The sequence below is a fragment of the Scyliorhinus canicula genome, chromosome 12 (genome assembly GCF_902713615.1).
Source record: "Scyliorhinus canicula chromosome 12, sScyCan1.1, whole genome shotgun sequence".
In the NCBI taxonomy this organism is placed as follows: Eukaryota; Metazoa; Chordata; class Chondrichthyes; order Carcharhiniformes; family Scyliorhinidae; genus Scyliorhinus; species Scyliorhinus canicula.
The window spans coordinates 157,043,623-157,065,120 of record NC_052157.1 but is presented as its reverse complement, the minus strand read 5'-3'; the positions used below and the strand labels follow the sequence as shown (position 1 = coordinate 157,065,120).

The 21,498-nt window shown below is 41.3% G+C and overlaps 1 protein-coding gene across 2 annotated transcripts in view; it reads right to left on the bottom strand.

Moving 5' to 3' along the window:
- Positions 1-17,371: 17,371 nt before the first annotated feature.
- The window catches only part of LOC119975115 (ribosomal protein S6 kinase beta-1-like), a 79,224-nt gene continuing 75,097 nt past the window's right edge, over positions 17,372-21,498 (bottom strand). The window contains exon 15 of one of the 2 annotated variants that reach the window (XM_038814660.1): positions 17,372-18,500. In XM_038814660.1, the coding sequence (XP_038670588.1) occupies positions 18,257-18,500 (244 nt within the window). In that variant the 3' untranslated portion in view covers positions 17,372-18,256. The remainder of the gene's footprint in view (positions 18,501-21,498) is intronic. The other variant, XM_038814661.1, reaches the window with a different exon arrangement.

Genomic DNA, 21,498 nt, shown 5'->3' with positions numbered 1-21,498 from the left:
TGACTTGGTGTTTACTTGTCTTGAGAAAGCATCCTTTATTTGCTCTGACTGTAAAGAATACCTAAATGTACCAAAACAAAGGGTGGCACAGCGGTGCAGTGGTTAGCACTGCTGCCTCACGGTGGCGAGGACCCGGTTCGATCCCAGCTCCGGGTCACTGTCTGTGTGGAGTTTGCACATTAGCCCCGTGTCTGCGTGGGTCTCACCCCCACAACCCAAACATGTGCAGGGTAGGTGGATTGGCCATGTTAAAATTGCCCCTTAATTAGAAAAATCAAAAAAGTATCAAAACAACATATTCAATACGGGGGTCAATAGCTTCATCAACAAGTGGAAACTTGTTTAGAAGAATCCAGGGGAGGGTACGTGTCACAGAAAAGTACCGGGCCAGTGAGCGGAAGTCAAATACATTGCAAGGGAACTTCCCTCCAGCTGACACCGTCCAATCTTAATTTGATGATTAATTTTATAAACCGATCAGGAACTAATGCACATCTTCAAGTTGTAATTATTTTAGTCTATTAAAGCAATCTCAGCACATCTGTCAGTAACAACTCAAATAGGCAACAAGGAATCACCTTGTAAAGGTGTAAGAAGCGGTCTTTTATATCCATCTTAATCGTTCTCCGGTTCACATTTGCTTTCTTGAGAAATCCCCATTTGGCTGATTTCAAGCTCATCTTTGTACACCACAAAAATGTTTCTTTACAATATTCTTGTTGAATTAGTAAATTTCAAATTCAAATTGACCTTTTTTTAAGCTTTGAACATGCATCTGAAGGTTTTGAACATGCTTCTGAAGTTCTGTAAAAGCTTGATACTTGCATTAAACAGTCCAGTACGAAAGCACCAGAATTTAGCTAAATCCCAAGTTATACAGCCTGTGAAACAATCTGTATTTCTGGCTTTTTTCTTTTATGTTGGGATGTAGTACCATCACAGACCGAGCTGGCTGGACCCTAAAGGACATAGATTGTGTCTTCAGCATGAAGTTAAAACTCACCACTATTCTTAGAATTCCCCCTATACCAAAAAAGGGTCGATATTCTAAATGGTGAACAGGGATTCTCACTCCCTGACTCCGCTTCGGTGGGTGCTATTCAGGTCAAACTATATTTTCAAGTTATCCCCTGGTATAACCCATACCTTCACCGAAGAATTTTACCTACTTACCCCTTAGTAGCATCGATGTCCTGGGTCCTGCGTTATTAAGTAAGTAAAGGAGGCTAATAACCACTGTTTCAGGTTAAAACTTTTAAGTTATTTTATTCTAATTTTTTTTTTTTAAAGCTGTAAACACTTTCTTAACAGAAAGGTAAAAAGATCTTGCTTCTGGATCCTTCCTGTTGGTTGAAGGGACCTTCAGGCCCACCTTGACAATCAATCTTCTTTAAAGTCTGGTCTTCTTGAGATGTATTCGCTGGTGAACTCTGTTGCTGTGTCCTATCCTTCCCATGTACCAAGCTGTGAGTGCTGGCTCTGCTGGCTGTCCCCTTCTGGTTTATATTCTCTTTCGAAGAGTTATTCAGTTTTAACGACTTTATTGTAAATAAGCTTGTTTCACTTTGATAGTTAAAAAGTATCTTTGATGTAAACATTTTAATACCATTAATTATTCATTTTGGGCATAACATCTCCTCTCAGATCTGATTTTAAAAATGCTTTGGTTTCAATAGTTAACTTTTATTTCTGTGATTTTGAATCGTTTAATTTTCCAATTGTCCCCAGCTCATAACTTTGCCTTTGATTTTGACTTTAAATTATGTCTCTCGTAGACAGGTCGTCTCCAATTTTCTTTTAATTGACTTGATGTTCGTAGAATTTTACACTTTAGAATTGACACCAAATTCGACTGAACATCATCGATCCTTTCCAGCTGTTTACTAAGAGAGTTTATTTCAATTAAGGTGTGAAACTTTGCTTTTAGCTGTATGCTAAAATTTAACTGGTTTAGCTCACAGGGCTAATCGCTGGCTTTTAAAGCAGACCAAGCAGGCCAGCAGCACGGTTCGATTCCCGTACCAGCCTCCCCGGACAGGCGGCGGAATGTGGTGACTAGGGGCTTTTCACAGTAACTTCATTGAAGCCTACTTGTGACAATAAACAATTTTCATTTCATTTCATTTCACTTGAAAGACCTGCCTGCTTTAAACATTCGTCACTTAATTCAATTGAAACTCTCATCCATGCTTTTCCAGATGCTTCCTGAGATAGTTACTTTCCATGAAGGTGTGAGCCATTGTTTTAGCTTATTACATGAAACCTGTGTATTTGATAAGCCTGCTTGTGAGCAAGAATCTGCATTTTATAATCCTGCTCTTTGCAGCTGCTATTAACCTTTTGTGGGATCTTTCCCTGTATCCTCTCAGACCAGATATTGCCAGACTTCCATGTTTCAAATGACACATTTTTTCTGTATTTTCAATTACAAGCAGGTGTTGAGGGAGCCAGCTGTATGGGTAGCACAGTGGTTAGCACTGTGGCTTCACAGTGCCAGGCTCCTGGTTTGATTCCCACTGGGGCAGTGTCTGTGGGGAGGCTGCACATTTTCCCTGTATCTGCATGGGTTTCCACCAGGTGCTCCGGTTTCGTCCCACAAGTCATGTCGTTGGGTAATTTGGACATTCTGAATTCTCCCTATGCGTACACGATCAGGTGTCGAAATGTGGCGACATGGGGCTTTTCACAGTAACTTCATTGTAATGTAAGCCTACTTGTGACGATAAAGATTATTATTGTAACAAGAGGGAAACATCTATTTGACCTCATCTTCACCAACCTACCTGTTGCAGATGCATCTCTCCATGGCAGTACTGGTAGGGGCAAACACTGCATGGGCCTTGGGGTGACAAAGTCGAATCTTCACAATGAGGAGGATATTCTCCATCATGTTATGTGCTCCACCACCAAAACTGGACATCCATGTGCTGTGGACCATCACAGAATTGTACACAACCACAATCTAATCCTATTGCCCAGCATACCCCCCATTTCACATTTACTTTGAGATCAACTTTGGTTCAATGAAGAGGCATGCGGTCCTGTCACATCCAAACATAAATGATAGTGGACACTTAAACAACAGGAGGAGACTGCACAACTATCCCCTTACACTGAGATAGTTCATATAGTCCCATAGCAATTTATTCTCCTGGAAAAGGTCGCAAGCCTGTTGCCAAAGGCTTATAGCTTGCAAGGTGCTACTCCACACAAGCATGATTGACCAGTTGTCTCTTCCGCTCTTATCACCTGCCATTTGCAGGTTGATGCACTACCTCTTTGGCCATGTTATGCATGTACCTTCCTTGACCATCTGGTCCTAGGGTGGGACTCGATACCCAGATGTTCTGGCTCTGGGCAAGGACACCACCCACTGCACCACAAGACACCCTGCCCAGGTATGCCCTGTCCACAAAAAGCAGGAAATGTCCAACATGGCCTCATCAGTCTACTCTCAATCATCAAGGAAGTGCATGAAAGTGTCATCAATTTTAAGCAGAACTTCTTCGGCAATAACTTTCTCAGTGATGCTCAGTTTGAGTTCCGCCAGGGTCACTCAGCTTCTGACCTCATTACAGCCTTAGTCCAAACATGGACAAGGAGCTGAACTCAAGAGGTGAGAGTGAGAGTGACTGCCCTTGAAATAAAGACAACATTTGATCAACTGTGGCAACTAGCAAAACTGCAGTTAGTTGGAATCAGGATCAATTGGAGTCATCGGCCTAACACAAAGGAAGCTGGATGTTGTTGGAAGTCAATCATCTCAGTTCCAGTACAACATGACAGGAGTTCCTCAGGTGAGAGACCATGTCCATGGTTGCTTTCACAACTTTCTGCACAATTCACAACTCCTCAGACACTGAACCGGTTCATATCCATATGCAGTACAACCTGGACAATATTTGGGCCAATAAAAAGAAAGTAACATTTGCGCCACAATACAAAGTAATAACCATCTCCAACAAGAGAGAATCTAACCATTCCCCTCCAACATTCAATGGATTACCATCGCTGAATATCCCACTACCAACATCCTGGGGATTACCATTGAGCAGAGAATGAACTGGACTAGCCTCATAAATACTGTGGCTACAATAGCAGGTCAGGGGCTGTGAATTCTGCAGCGAGTAACTCACTGTCTGACTTCTCAAAGCCTGTCCACCATCTGCAAGGCACAAGTTAAGCACATGCTAGAATATCCACCACTTGCCTGGATAACTGCCGCTCCAACAACACAAGAAGCTCAACACCTTCAAGGACAAAGCACCACAACCACCACCTTCAACATTAACGCCCTCCCACCACTAAAGCATAGTGCCAGCAGTGTGTAGCCTCTATAAGATGAACTGTGTTAGGAAAACAAAGGTAGTTCCAAGGGATTTATATTTGTGCAGGCAAACACAAAATATAAGGGATAGTTTTAAGTGGGTTCAATTTAATACGAAAATTAAATTAAATGAAAATCGCTTATTGTCACAAGTAGGCTGTGAAAAGCCCCTAGTCACCTCATTCCGGCGCCTGTTCGGGGAGGCTGGTACAGGAATTGAACCGTGCTGCTGGCCTGCCTTGGTCTGCTTTCAAAGCCAGCAATTTAGCCCTGTGCTAAACCAGCCCCAGATAATATTTCTGTGCCTGGAAGGATAAAGCCTATAGTTAGGTTCATTTTTGATTGGATTGGATTTGTTTATTGTCACGTGTACCGAGGTACAGTGAAAAGTATTTTTCTGCAAGTAGCTCAACAGATCATTCAGTACATGGAAGAAAAAGGAATTAAACAAAATTCAAGAAAATACAATAAAATACATTAGAATACATAATAGGGCAACACAAGATATACAATGTAGCTACATAAGCATCGTCATCGGTTGAAGCATACAGGGTGTAGTGTTAATGAGGTCAGTCCATAAGAGGGTCATTTAGGAGTCTGGTGACAGTGGGGAAGAAGCTGTTTTTGAGTCTGTTCGTGCGTGTTCTCAGACTTCTGTATCTCCTGCCCGATGGAAGAAGTTGGAAAAGTGAGTAAGCCGGGTGGGAGGGATCTTTGATTATGCTGCCCGCTTTCCCCAGGCAGCGAAAGGTGTAGATGGAGTCAACGGATGGGAGGCAGGTTCGTGTGATGGACTGGGCGGTATTCACGACTCTCTGAAGTTCCTTGCGGTCCTGGGCCGAGCAGTTGCCATACCAGGCTGTGGTGCAGCCCGATAGGATGTTTTCTATAGTGCATCTGTAAAAGTTGGTAAGGGCTAATGTGGACATGCCGAATTTCCTTAGTTTCCTGAGGAAGTATAGGCGCTGTTGTGCTTTCTTGGTGATAGCGTCGACGTGAGTGGACCAGGACAGATTTTTGGTGATGTGCACCCCTAGGAATTTGAAACTGCGAACCATCTCCACCTCGGCCCCGTTGATGCTGACAGGGGTGTGTACAGTACTTTGCTTCCGAAGTCGATGACCAGCTCTTTAGTTATGCTGGCATTGAGGGAGAGATTGTTGTCGTTACACCACTCCACTAGGTTCTCTATCTCCCTCCTGTATTCGGACTCGTCGTTATTCGGCATCCTTTGGACAAAGGTGTTTGTATGATGCAGAAGGGATTTACCAGGATGTTGCCTGGTATGGAGGGCATTAGCTATGAGGAGAGGTTGAATAAATTTGGTTTGTTCTCACTGGAACGACGGAGATTGAGGGGCGACCTGATAGAGGTCTACAAAACTGAGCGGCATAAATAGAGTGGATAGTCAGAGACTTTTCCCCAGGGTAGAGGGGTCAATTACTAGGGGGCATAGGTTTAAGGTGCGAGGGGCAGGGTTTAGTGGAGATGTACGAGGCAAGTTTTTTTTACACAGAGGGTAGTGGGTGCCTGGAACTCGCTGCCGGAGGAGGTGGTGGAAGCAGGGACGATAGTGATGTTTAAGGGGCATCTTGCAAATACATGAATAGGATGGGAATAGAGGGATACGGACTCCAGAAATGTAGAAGATTTTAGTTTAGACGGACAGCATGGTCGCGCAGGCTTGTCTTGCAAATCTTTTTGTGCCAGAATTGGACAGAATACCCCAACTGTGGTTGAATGTCTGCCCGCCCACCATTGCTACTTCCTCAATGACATAGTAGTTTGCCAATTCAGAATGCTGCCACCCATTATCAAGATGGTGCAGTCTGAAGCTGGGACCTCTAGGGCCAGAGCTTGTGGAGGTCATAAATGATTTAGAACAGTAGTAAGGCTTTCACTACTGCTAGGTTACTGACCATTCAAAATTCAGATTTCAATCAAGACATTGAAATATGCATTCTTGATATCATGAGATGTTCAGTGTCATTATGACTGATTACATTCAAGAAACTTGTAATATTAGTTAACAATTCTACTTATGTTTTAAACAATATGCATTATTTTATTTTCCACGTTATCCTCTGCAGTGTTATGTTTTTCCCCTATGCCATGGTCCTTTTCTTCACTGGATACTCTGCTGGTAAACTCACCCCAGGCTGCTGACTGGTATGTTGGTTAGGCAATGTTCCAATTTTCTGTCCATCAGGGATAATCCCTATTTTCTCCATAGTGTCACCATCAGATCACCCTATTGAAGTAGCTGCGAGTTGTTTGACAGGTACCTCCCACATTGTAACAAATGAGATCAGAAACATGCGAACATATTCATCCTTTTTCAACTAAAGTCATAAATGTGTAAGAATCCTTAGTTCCCATTTCTTTTATTGTTATTTTTGGTCCGTGGACCCATAACCAGGATATGCCGTTAAAGCAGAAATCTCAAAGTTGAAGCAGCCAGATCACTTCCCAGGTTTTGTATTTTGGAAGGAAGTCAGACTCCTCAGCACTGGATCATAGGAACCAGCTTTGGAGGGACTTGGTTTAATTTGCTAACTGGCAACTGATGGGTTGGCCAGCGTTCTGTCAGCCAACGATCAGTGATTGGTTCCTGCACCAGAGAAAGGAGCAGAAGCGTTTAGACCTTGGAAGTGAAAGGGATGGTGTCTCTCTCCTGCTTGCTGAAGTGAAAGAACGGCTCTGCCGTTCTGAAAGTAGCAGGTGCCTGGCACATCCTTTGCTGTAAACCTGAAATGATGCAGAAGCTGCAGAGAAAGTCGACAACCTAGTCAAGAAAACCATCTCAAGCCTAGAAGGATGTACCACCCTTTCCCTCCTGTGTTGCTTGTGTGTAGACAATGGGGAGAGTTAGGAAGAGGGGGATATGGTTTACAAAGGGTAGTAGGTAGTCAGTTGCAACTACTGTCCGTTTAATCATACTTAACATAATAAAAGCTTTTGTGTTTTAAAGTTACAACCTGGTGACTAGTTTATTGGTCTCAACCAAGGATCTTAGGCATTTTAAAATACAATCTAATTTCACCCGTGTTGTAACTGTGGGTGGCCGTGGTTAGCACTGTTGCCTCAGTGTCAGTGACCTCGGTCCGATTCAGACTTTGGGTGACTGTGCGAGGCGTTTGCATATTCTCCGTGCCTGCGTGGGTTTCCTCTGGGTGCTCTGAATTCCAAGATGTGCGGGTTGGCTGCATTGGCCATGCTCGGTTGCCCCCTATTGTCAAAAGTTTAGGTGGGGTTACTGGGATTGGGCCGAGGTAGGGTGCTCTTTCGGAGGATCTGTGCACACTTGATGGGCCACATGACCTCCTTCTGCACTGTAGGGATTTTATAGAAGTGGGCTGGAATTGACTGCACATTAGTCCAGGCTCTTTGCATTAAGGAGTAAGATTCCTCTATATCTCACAACCCCAGCTTGAAGTAAAACAAATCAAAAGCAAATCCAATGGTTTAAAGAAACAGCACTGCAGGAATCCATGCGCAGGTCAAAGGACCTATTCCTTAAATCAGTTACTTTGCCCCAAGTACTTGTAAATGTACATTATTTGTTGGCAATGGATTGATACTGTAATCGCAGCGCCAGAGACCCAGGTTCCAAATCCGGCTTGGATCACTGTGCGGAGTCTGCACATTCTCCCCGTGTCTGCGTGGGTTTCCTCTGGGTACACCGGTTTCCGAAAGACGTGCTGTTAGATCATTTGGACATTCTAAATTCCCCCTCTATGTACCCGAACAGGCGCTGGAATGTGGTGACTAGGGGCTTTTCACAGTAACTTCATGCAGTGTTAATGTAAGCCTACTTGTGACAATAAAGATATTATGACAATTGTGATATATATATTAAAAATGAATTCAAGTTCATCTGAACACCGTGCCTGATGGTCATGTTATGTGGTCTCAATTGCCAAATTCAGTGACTGCCATCATTATATCATTTGTAACCTAAAACCCAATCGCAAACAAACAAAACAAAGACTAGGTTCATTCAACTTTACCTTTAATGGGATTTTACAGCTGTTCATTCATTGACCAAGTTTTATTTCAGTAATACAGCTGATTAGATACAAGATGATTAGCATGGAGAGAAAAAAATGTAGCGTCACACCATTTTTACTCAGGCAACTAAATAACGTAGTCCTAGCGGCATAATGAGGCAAGATTCTTTAGCAGTAAAGCACCGTGCCAAAATACCGATCTTGGAGGAGGGGAAAAGTCATCCAAGATCAGATACAATGTTCTACATATAAAATGTTAGGGTGAGATACTTGTGCTTTTTTTTTCGGGAGTTGGAATCATAGGTGGGACAAAGATTGTTTAACCTCGAGTTTTATGTTAATTATTGTGCAGAATTGAATTGTCCTACTCCTTGTTGTAACCAACAGGATTGTCCATGCAACTATTGTCAAATGAATGCTCAAAATGCCAATTGAACATGAAAGAAGGGTGTCCTACTGAGACATCCAGTCAAGCACAGCATAACAAATATAATGGCAATAGTGATATCCTACCACTCTTAAGTTCCACTAAAAACACCAACTTTCTCCAGCTGAATTCCTTTAATCTAATTGGGAGATGGCATCTGAACATACTCCCAGATCGGGGTGGCTGCAGGTTGTACAGTTCTCTGGTACTTGTGAATGCATTAGAGTCAGAAAAGTTGTCAAATGTGGCATGTGGCGCAGTGGTTAGCACTGGGCTTGTGGTGCTGAGGGCCCGGGTTCGAATCCCGGCCCTGGGTCACTCTGTGTGGAGTTTGCACATTCTCCCCATGTCTGTGTGGGTTTCACACCCACAACCCAAAAATGTGCTGGTTAGGTGGATTGGCCACTTAATTGGAAAATAAAAATAATTGGCTACTCTAAATTTATTTTAAAAATAAGAAAAGCTGTCAAAAGTTCTGAAGCCCTAATTTAGCAAAAATTCAGCTGCAATTATAGTTCCATCACACTTTCGGGGAATACCCTTTTTACCTGCGTTGCTTTTATAATATCTATTTCTTATACCATTAACCTTAATCAATAATCAACATGTGCAACTATCTGTTTGACAATCTGCTACATAAGTGGCCACAAATACAGATGATTGTAGAAAGCAAGATAAATTTAACGACTCCGTGATAAGTGGCTTCAATAAAGTGAAAATTGGTCATCACAATACATTCAGCAGTTGCTACCACATTCAGCCTCCCTTTGAAACGGTTTACATTAACTAGTTTACACAATGTTGGTAAAATATTGTGGTTTGTCTCTTTGCTGGTCACTAGAAATTTGGCAATCTCCACATGCCACATGCATATGATCGAGGCAAGCCGGAAATGTTGGCGTTACCAGTCATAGTAAATGGGCTCTGGCTTCCACCAGCACAGCTGCCAACCGTAGCTTTACAAAGTCATTCATCCCAATCCCCAACTCCAATTCATTCAACAAATGCAAGAATGGTAACTTCACAATTAAGGTAGACCTCTTCAATATCTGTAACAGTCACAATTGAGCCACAAATAGCCAACAATCTGGGTTGCTACAGTTCTATTGTCAGAATTTGCATAAGTATTGGCTTTGAACGTCTTTACATGCTGGTATACGTAATGATGGTACAAGTCAAAAATCAATGCCCACAGTGGTTATACAATAAGACCATTCAACAAATATGAAGCCCGCTTTCTGTGTTTAAGCATTTGAGACTTGATTGACAGGCTAATTGTGCCCTTCACTTATCCTACAAATTATTTTTCAATTAAAAAAAGATATCCTGATGGATGATCAATTGAAAGTATCTGCACGGAGGTTGGCTATAGTTTGAATAAAGCACAAAATAAATATGAAACCCCTTGATAACTTTAGGAATTCCCTGATATTTGTATGTACAGCATTATAACATTCATATCCAACCCAAAAAGCAATATCATCCAGTCCCTTATAATCCAGTGCACGGTGTTTTGGTTTAGTTGGGAGAGGAAAAAGGCTTCAAATGAGGCTATTGCAAAACAAAAAAAATAGATAAGACTTCCCTTTTGTTGAAGCCTTCAAGTTTGCAATCTCATGAGACAAAGATAATGACAAAAAGATTGACTAACACTTTGGATGGGACCCTTAGTAATAAACTGAGGTCATATTCAAAATGTCAGTCCTGACAGATTGTGATGTGCTGTGCTTTTCTAGTCATTTCTATTTCAGGTTTCCAGCATTTGCAGTTTTTCTGCATAGTTCTGCAACAAGATAACTATAAAAGTATCTATGAAGTTTATGCAAATAAGATTGAGAGATAATCAGATATGGATAAAAGTATATTGCAGAGGACAGCTGGTCACACAATTAGATTATTCACTGCACCATGAGTTCATCCAAAAAAAAGATTAGAAGGGAATGCCTTTGTACTCAACAGTTGAATCATGTTCACCATACCCAAGGAGCACTCTTAACTTTTTAAACTTAGCACATTGCGGAGATGATGAAATTATATATATTTTTTAAAAACAAGGTGTCATATTCCCCTTTTCTTGTGCCCTACTTTTTCAGATCAGCAGGCAAACTGGTCTCAGATCTGTGTACGAGTAGCAGCATAGGATGTCTAGCGTCTCAATCTTCCTTCTGTTGCAGAGCACCAGGCCTCTACATGGGGCTTCAGGACCTTCCAACTGAGGGCATGAATGAACCTACGTTCTAGTCTGTGGAACATTACATTATACAGACAATCCATCATGCCATCACATCAAATGGATATTAAATGATGAAGCTAATTGCAATACTTGGCCAGCAAGTAAGATTACAGACAGTAATGAAACAAAGATTATGGCAATAATGACTCGAATAAATCGGGAAGGATTCTGCTGCATCTCAAATATGAGAAGATTCATGCAATACAATTGTTTCCAAATTACTGCTCTGATTAAAAGATGATTAAAGAACCAGCGAGAGAACACTGCACATAATATGGCAGCGAAACATACATGGGAGCAGTGTGAAAACCTCAATCCCTTATTTGTACTGATTCAGTTAACTTGACCTCATTGTCCTCAAAGGGGTGGAGTTGAGGTGCTGGGCAGGAGGGTGTTGTGGGTCTGTGACCATTTAGTGTAAATACGTGTGTGGGGTAACTGGACAGTAGAGTTCAACTGTGTTGCCCTCCAGAGCAAAATGGCAAACCAAAGCTAATTTTTTACGAATGGAGTTGGTGGAGTCATTGGAAGGCTAATGGTGCTTCCCAGCAACAGAAAGGTGAAAGGCACAAAAAAAAACTTGCATCGCTATACAATACTTTTAAGGATTCCATGGTTTTAATGTTTTGGAGCTGTCCTTTTCTGGCTTTGCTTCAAGGGAGCTGCCAATGGCGCATCCTGGACAGGTGCAAGTAGTTTCACAAGAATAACCTCACTGCCTCACAGCCTTTGATTTCCCATTCCTGTGGAAGCCTGTGATCAATTCCGCATCTATCAGGGCAGAGGTAAGAAATTCATTGTATTGAATCCTTGAGCTCATGCCTTTGTTCTAAAATTCAGTCATCTTTCTTTAAAAATAAAGCAGGTAAAACAACATGATGCACTCACATATGTTAACAAAGCCAATAATAGCGTGAACCCTGAACTAATCCAGTGCCTTGCAGCTATCAGTTGGTGAGAAAGGGTGGGTCTACTAGTTTGGTTTTGATTTCCAGTGTGGGTGAGGCTGCTGTAGAAGAGGTGCGAGGGTGAACTGGACACAAACTGATTATTAATTCCCCGTCATTAATCGAGCAAATTACCACAGGTTAAGATGAATTTCATCACTTGCTTGACGATATTCCTAGAGAAAGTGAGTACACTTGGAGCTTAACCACAATGATAATTCAAGCACTCGTTAGTTCATGCCAAAAATATCACCAGGAAGAAACAAACAGGCACGCACTTCCCTGTTCTTTGCAACATTTAAATTGAAATGATTTTTTAAAAATGCAGTTTTAGAATATTTATATTTTCAGAACTGTCTAAAGACCCAAAACAATTTGTTTAGGCTCCAATGTTACACTACAACATTGGTACAAGACAGTTTTGAAGTTATAAAGTTATAATATAAAACCCGATCGAGGTTTTTTACTAAACTTTAGAGTGAGACTAAGATTCTTATTCCAGGTCCTAGGCCCCAGGTTTCCCCACCAGGAACAAGGCAAATCGAGAGAATGATACAGCTGAAGTGTGGACACAGCTGTTGACCATCCAAGCCAATCGCAGTGGGTTGGATCTTCCCGCAAGGGATGGAGTTGACAGCTTTGCAGCGATCCAACCCACTGCTCACACACTGGAGCGCTGCACCAACCGCGTAGCGGTGGGTGGCAAGCTATTGGTGAAGTACGAATACGTCTACATGAATTTCTACCTCTTCATCTAATGAGCAAACCCGAATAAACATTATGGCAGCGTCCATCGCCACATTTACAGACAAAAATAAATTTAGTAGCCTATAAAGACTATACATTCATAAAAGTTTTAAAGCTTTGATTAAAAAACAAATTGATATCTCTCCCCACTTCTCCACAAATTTAAGAGTTAAAAATGACAAAGAAACCAATAAATCTACAAAATAAACCCCCAGGGGAGGGAGGAAGCAATTTACAAAATGTTTGCACTACAATTAAATTGCAAACCTATTATACAAAAATAAGGATCGACCCAAACATTTATAAATCTGTTGAAATACAAAGCCCAATTTTGAAATTAAATCTATATTGAGTTTGAGCCTTTTCATTATTTACAAAAAAAATAGAACGGGTTGGGGGGGGGGGGGGGGAGTAATTTGCATAGTTTGAACTTGACATGAACCCAAGTGTCCACCATGACTAAAAACATCAGAACGGAAATGTGTTTTCAGCCTCCCCTCCCCCAATAAAGTGTTGGATGCCTCTCTCTCCCCCCCCCCCCCCCCCCCCCCCCCCAGTCTGAGGAAAGACCACCGCAAGAAGTGTTTGGGGAACGGTGTGTGGTGAGGGCAGAAACTCCTTGTTCTTTCTGAACAACATATCCAAATACCAACTCATTAAAAGTTCAGGGCAAGACAAGAGTTCTACGAAACTATTACCTGCATGCAAAATTGATTGTGCACCTCTCTTAAAAGAATCCCTACACCACTGTACTAGTGGCCACGGCTATGTACATGAATCATACACAGTGAGCATGTCGGCCAATGGTAGGGGAATTACAATCAATTGCGAGTTGAATTATCCAAATGGGCGTTTTAGCAAGTTTATTCTCAAGGACATTCTCCCTGATGCTATATCGCCCGTCAGAAGATCAGACATCAATTTAAGTCACTCAGCAAATGTTTGTAAACTGTCTATAGCCCTTCAGAAATCCAACCATTACAATGAATCAAGATGCGAAACACCCCCCCCCCCCCCCAAAACTTAACTCCTCTAGACTTTTTCAAAATGGGGGGGGGGGGAGAGAAGAGAGAAAAAGAGATCAGGCTGTAAAAGTTAGCATTTGAAAGAATCGAATTAAAGCCAAAGCAGACTTTAATTATAGCTCCTTAAACTGAGGTGTTCAATACTTTTAAGAAAGTTCCCCAGATGTCACAAAAAGCTCATGATACAAAAATCTTAAACTGAGATAAAGTTCAGCACAATTCTTTGTAAGTGTTGGATTTTATTTAATAAATGACACCAAAACTCATTCCAACATGCGTTTTAGTGCTCTGTAATTACAATCTTGAAAAACATATTGGCCTTTACATGATTGCAGATTGCTAAATAAAGAATCATAGAAGGCGAGAGACTAACTGCAGAACTAAGTGATTCATTGCTATTTTCGGTGATCGGTCAACAGTGGATGTGAAGCGGTACTGATGTATGACAAAATGTCAACTAGCATGATCCACATAGCAAGTCTATTCTCCCCCCCCCCCACCCACCCAACCTTCCCAAATAGTCCATTGGGTAAATGCATCTTTTGATAATCCGATAGATCCACTCCCATCATGCAGTGCTTACGGAACACAATGAGACAAGTGATGGGGAACATGCAGCCACTGTTCTCTCAGCCTTGCTACATCCAGCATGTCAGCTCTCGTGGCCACAGCCCAGGGCACCTGCAACCCATTTCCCAGCTCCTAGCAAGTGCATGATCCAATTTTAATGATTCAGCAAAGTCATCCAAGGCATAATAGCCCGTCTGAGCTAAGAGGCCCAATTTCCAGTACACTCAAAGGAAATTTGTTTCAAAATTACTTAGAACTTGACATTTATAAAACTGTCATTTTTTGGATGCATTTATAGGTTAAGCAGACATTATTTCTCAGATATAACACAGGTAACTGATTTGATTTGTATGCTGAAATATAGAAACAAGTTACTTGGGCAATGGGAATATTCAATTATACGAGTGCATTCATTCATGGCCTCTGGCTTTTCAGATTATATTCAAAAATGAATGGAATCATGGAATTCAATCCAAAAATCTTTGCAAATTCTCCATACCCATCATCACATAATGGAACTGGACATACTCAGAAACAACAGACCTGATTGTACAGAGAGTATCTCTTTCATTATTAATAACAGTAGATTTGAAGGGAGGTGTATACACTGGGCTTCAGCCTTTGTTGATTGTTTTTATATAGAGTTAAATAGAAATTTACAGGTTTCAGCACTAAAATACAAAAAAGACAGTTTTTGAAGTCATTGAAAAAAGTTGAATAACGAAGGTGAGAGGTAGTTATGCCTTTGTAAACTTAAGATGTTAAGTTTAAAACTTCGGTAAAAAAAATCATGACTTCAACTGAGCTTTCGAGTTAAGAGCACAACTGCCCTCTTCCTCGAGGATGTTTGCTGACAAATGTGGCTACTTCTGGGAGTTTACAGTTTCACAGCATCTCACACAGGAAGCTTGTTAAAATTGCTCCAAACCAATTCTCACATGACACCGCATTAAGTGCATTACATACAAGCTGACCATGCCAAATGGTTCAATCTCAGTCGGGTACGCCAATTTGTTGGGAGCCACTTGCGCTGCAGCAGTGATGGGACCACAAACCACAAACTTTTTAAATTAAAAAATCCAATCTGTCGTGTCACCATGAGGAGCTGATGTGTGAATCAGCGGCAGGGCAGGGGGAAAGAGAGAGAGAGAGAGAGAAGAGGAGGAGAGATGCCACCCGCACTTCAATGCGTGCCCTGCCAGCTGATCACACAGCAACCTTGCCAAAGAGCAAATTTTGATATTTCTTGAGCTGAACATTTCAAATCAGCCCAAAGAAAATTTAACCAAGTGCAACTGCGGCAACTTTTAGAGCAGTTAAGTCTGAATTATAGCCTTGATTAACTGTAAAAGGACTTTTATGGCAAATTAATATACAGTCAGCAGCACGGATTAAGAGAAGGCCATTTTCAAACAAAGCTGAGGAAGGCAGTTTTGGTGGGAGTTAAACATGAGAAGTGAACAGAAAACAATGATGATACTTAGCATTTTTTGTTGACTGATTGGACAAATATGCTCAACTTCAAGGTTGTCATCGAGTGTGCATGCTAGCTTGGGCACATATTTTCTGAGTCAAGTGGACAGTTCCAAGGTGTGTGATTGATTGGGTGATGCGCTCAGCATCACAAATTCAAGCATGTGTCAGCAAGTTTGAATATCCGGTACTGAAGCTTGAGGTTTCTGCAGCAAATTATAGGCTGATCAGCGCAAGTCCGATGCCAGAACACGAATCTTTCCACTTCTATAACACTGAGAATTAAAAATGGTACTCATGTTGTGTTGCAAGACCCAAATTGCCTGCATGTTTTCCCAAATCAGGAGTGGAATTCTCAGCTAAAGTTTTGCTGAAAAATAGAACAGGATAATATGATTTGAGATTATTTAAAACACGTGCCTTTAAAACACAATGGAATTATTGCAGGGGAGAAAATAAAAAGGTGGAGTCAGCAATTAAGGTCCTAAATAAAACCGAACTTTAGGGTTGAACACATTTAAGAAGCCATTTCCTCTCTCCAATCTGTGGTCTCTTGCTACCATTTCTTATGCCTCAGGCTGGTATACTCTGCCCACAGTAAGGCCATTTCATTTGCCATGATTTTCTACTTGAGAAACGTCGGGAAGCATCCAAGAAAGACTTTTAATCCATTTCTAGAAGCAAAATGCTGTTAATGATGTAGGTTTGGGAAAGATGATCCTTTAGATAATGATCAAGTCCTGGAATTTCTTTAGCAAAACAAATTCAAAATTCAAGTAGCCTAAATTAACGAGAACACAGTTCTTCAATCCAAAGGACAAGAAATGGGATTAAATATTTATAAATTTAGCAAGACAATAAAAATCACTGAAATGAATGGCTTCTGAACTGCATTTTCATGTCTCTCTATGAAAGTCTGTATATATAACAGCTGCTTTTAAGCTTTGATTTAAGATTTAAGCTGTCATATAGGTTTGTACTCAGAAAAAGGCCTGTGGCATGCCAGATTGCCTTTCCGTGCGTAAAGACATTTATGGCTTGTATCCTATGGCTCAACTGATTTCAATAGAAGAGACAGGTGTGGGGGAAAAAACAGCTTGTAAAAAGAAAACAATTTCAGCACACACTACACTCCACACATTCAGACATGAAAGTTTAGAACATAGCATGACGGAATCAGAACACACATTAGACAAGTACCGTAGCTGTGGAAAACATATCTTATAGATGGGCTTGATGCAGCATCCTGCTCAGAGCCACAGTTTATCCACGTGAGGGTGCCAACACTTAATTTCAGACTCTTTTGAGGAGCTTGAATGTAGGAAGGGAAGATTTTTGAGTCTAAAAATTTAATTCCTTCATCTCCTCCTTATACTTACCACATCCAGCCGATTGGAGGAACACCAGCATTGGGCCTACTGCACTAGAAATATGCGGCATGGGTACCAGCATGTTAACATATTTCTAAAGAGAACAACAGTGAATTTTAACGGGGGTAAAAAGGAGAAAAGATTAAACTTGAGGAAACGCAAATGGGCCAGATATTAAAGTGCTGGTTGCACATCACCACCTATTTGGTGGCACTCTTGGGAGATGGTATTACCCTTTTTTTAAAAAAAAGACAGATCTATTGCAGTACTGTGATAATAGACAGCTCTAAGAGAGTATAGTTGCAGTAGGCAAAAAAGGCAGATAATGTGGTAAACTTTAAACCTCTTCAAACATTAAGTCTACACAAAGCAAATTTAAGCTTTTAAGACTTGTATGTACAAAAGAGTTAATACAATTGTATCACCATTGTACGCATTACAGCGTAGCATATAGACTTTTTTAATCCATGATCTCTTTCCATAAACTGTATTTATGCGGGCTCCAATGTGTTACAATACAAGATTGAGTGTCTGAGACTTTGGGCTCTGATAACATTATGACAATGTGCAATCTTTCCTATTCCGGATGCAGGCACACCCAGCATTCTTTGCACCCTTCCCCACCCTCTGGACACAAGCGGCAGTTTGATTGAGAGATTCAGGCAAAGCCGTGCAACAACTCTGCCTTTGGTAATACTGCGTTCATCAGGCACCTAAGCAGAAAGATTTCTTCAACACCATTAATGATGGTGAGCCACGGGACTTTTCTGTTAACGTCTAGTGCAGAACCTCAAGAGGTGAAATGCTGTGTGGGACATTAGTGCCCCTACACTGATGCAGTACATGCGTCTCACTAAGATGTTCATCACCCCGCCAATTATTTTAATCTCCCTTTTTTTCACCCCCCCCCCCCCCTCCCCCCATCAGTGATGCATATGTTTCCATTGAGTAACTGTCCTGAACCAAGACTTCCATGGTTGTTTTTGAGAGGGTGTTGGGGGAGAGAAAGCAGGGAGGCTTGGTACCCTCCCAAAAACACTCTCACATTTGTACTTGATTAGCGCTCGCACAAGCGCAGTCTTGCATTGATGATTGGTTTCTTCCCTTCCTTCCATGTTCACCTGGTGTCATAGATTCATGCGCAGGTGTGCTGGTCTGTTTGGGGGCACTGGATACGTTTGCTTTTTGAAAGGCACAGAGCTCACGCCCATGGGATGTCGGATTGGCAGTGGAGCGGATGCCTCTCCACTGACCGTCACGTCCATCTGTTCCATCCCGACATCCATTGTGTAGTCTGATGATCCACGTTCTCTGGGTGGTTCCATGTTGGCTGCCCGGCCCCAGCATTCAGCAGATGAGAACTTCACTGGACTGCAAAATAAAGCGGCATTATGTGAACTATTCACAGAAATTAATTCGCTCAACCTGGCCAAAACTAAATTAATACTGGACGAAAATATGTGCAGCAGGAAACTAAACCAAGACTGTCCAACATTCTGTACAAACTACTCTACAAGATCACCTGGATTTGAGGCAACTCCTGTACACCTTTTGTTACAGCCAAGCAAAAACCTAAAAAGAAAAGCTACAATCCATGTCATAATAAGAGGGAAAAACAAAGGCTAATCCTCATAAAGCTCAGAATATTTTAGGCTTTCGCTACTTGGAAATTACAATATGGAAATGGGAATTCACCCGTGATGCAAGCAAGTCAATTTACACCCTTTACCTTCATCCACCTATCTATTTAATCTTGAATGTTCACAAGTTTCTTTCTCTATGTGAATTCTACGTGAACCCTAGAAGTGAATTCCGCAGGCTGACCACTGTCCATTAGTGAATCAGTCGGGGCTTTTTTAACAATCTGATAGTTTCATGGTCACTTTCATTGATACCAGCTTTTTATTTCCAGTAGATTTTTTTTTTTAAGAACTATATTTTTTGAAAACCAAATTCAAATCCTTAAACTATCCTGGTAGGATTTAGACTCTCATTTTCTGTCGAGGCCTCTGGATTATTAATCCAATAACACAAGATCCAAAGATGTGCAGGTTAGGTGGATTGGCTATGATCAATGCACAGGGTTACACGTATAGGACGGGGGAGTGGGCCTAGGTAGAGTGCTCTATCGGAGGGTTGGTACAGACTCGGTGGCCTGAATGGCCTCTTTCTGCACTGCAGGGATTCTATGAATAATTCAAAAGCACTGCAATTTATGCAGAAATATAATGTGTATAATTCATCCACCCACAATCAAGTCAGTTTTCTCTCCTGAAGATATACATTGCATAATTCAGCTGCGTATAATATTATTTTTGCCAGAATGAAGATGACTGGTTAATTACTCCACCAATCACACCTTGGAGGTACCACTGTAAGCACCTGGGATTCATTGTATGCACATCATTTTTATGTGACTACCCTGCACTCAGTAATTTGCTGGAAAAATAAACAATTAGTATTATTTAACGAACCTCCACTTACTGCATTTTGCTACTTTCATCAGGAAACATTGATGTAGTTTCTGTCACGAGTACTTTTGCTGCAGTTTCTGGCTGTATATAGAGGCACCATTAATGGGTGGCACGGTAGCACAGTGGCTAGCACTGTTGCTTCACAGCCCAGGGACCCGGGTTCGATTCCCGTTTTGGGTCACTGTGTGGATTCTGCACGCTCTCCCCGTGTCTACATGGGTTTCCTCTGGTTTCTTCCCACAAATCCCAAAAGATGTGTTTGTTAGGTTAATTGGGCATTCTGAATTCTCCCTCCGTGTACCCGAACAGGCGCTGGAGTGTGGCGTCTTGGGGATTTTCACAATAACTTCATTACCGGGTTAATATAAGCCTACCTGTGACACTAATAAAGATTATTATTCCCATTTGCTGTACTATGCGATTTAAACAAACTGTTTGTTGGGTAACTAGACTTTGCTGGTTGTAAAATTCACTAAAATCTGCAGTAAGTCCCAACCTACCTCCAACACAAAGGTATCAATAGACACTCTAATTTTCCTTTTAACATATGGTTGTGGACACTCCTGCTGCCTTGTATGAGATAACTGAACCGGTGACCAAACCTGGGATCTTCTCAGTCTTCATGCTCAGTATCATTTCATGTCCCATATGCTGGGACTTCCTCAATCTACAATATTTATCATATTTAAAACAATTTTTTGGTTCTGAGCAGTAACATTACTTTTATATTTATGCCCACAGAACAAAAGGGCTATGCTAAGAATTTGCTGGACAATTTAAGCCAACATCAAAATACAAATGAAAGGTTGCTTCTGATTTATTCAGTCGGGGGCAGCCGTTGTAAAATGAATACACAACAGTTCGCTGACCTACATCCTTAATTAGCAACACTTCTACAATGAGGATAAAAATTTCATTTCCACAGAAATCACACCACAAAACATTCTGTATCGATTTACTTATGTCACAAAATAAATCATTCAAATTAATTTTGTCCTGTCCGTCATAAATCATCTATCATCTGTGTAATATGAAATATATCCAACTCGGGAAGCAATCATTAATTATTGTCAGCCTTGCTTGTACGGGTTTGGTGACTCAGTGATGTATCAGGGGTAATTTCTGCATGTCTCCACTCTCTTTGTTGAAAAGGCCATGGGTCAGGGATAGAGCCAAAGCATCAAATCATTGCAATTTTTAAAGAATTGACTAAAAAAAAACAGAGGTGGCATGAGGAGAATCTTTTTACACAACAGGTGGTTAGAATTTGAATACACTGCCCAAAAGAATAGTGGAAATAGATTCAATATTAGCTTTCGAAAGGGATTTGGATAAATATTTGAGGATGAAAATAAACTGAAGGTTAGGGAAGAGGTTGTGGACTCGATGGCTGAATGATTCAATCTGCTGCCATTTAACAACAAGCTATAACAGGAGCTCGGTCAACCCAATCGACGTAACTGAACTACTACTTGTAACATTAACTCCTGTAGATGTTACACTTCAGGTGACAAAAGTATAAAATCAATTTTCTGAAAAGCACGAGGAGCCTATCTAAAACATTAACATTTGATCACTGGTTCTGAGCAGATTGTCTGCAGAATTATTTACAAATCCTAGAACCACTTCTGATCTATCTTTGTTTCTATATATAATTTGCATCTAAGGTTTGTTGGAAAAGAATAACAGCCAAACGTTTTTAAAAATAAATTTAGAGTACCCAATTCATTTTTTCCAATTAAGGGGCAATTTAGTGTGGCCGATCCACCTACCCTGCACATCTTTTGGGTTGTAGGGGTAAAACCCACACAAACACGGGGAGAATATGCAAAGTCTACGCGGACAGTGACCCAGAGCTGGCATCGGACCTGGGACCTCGGCACCGTGAGGCAGCA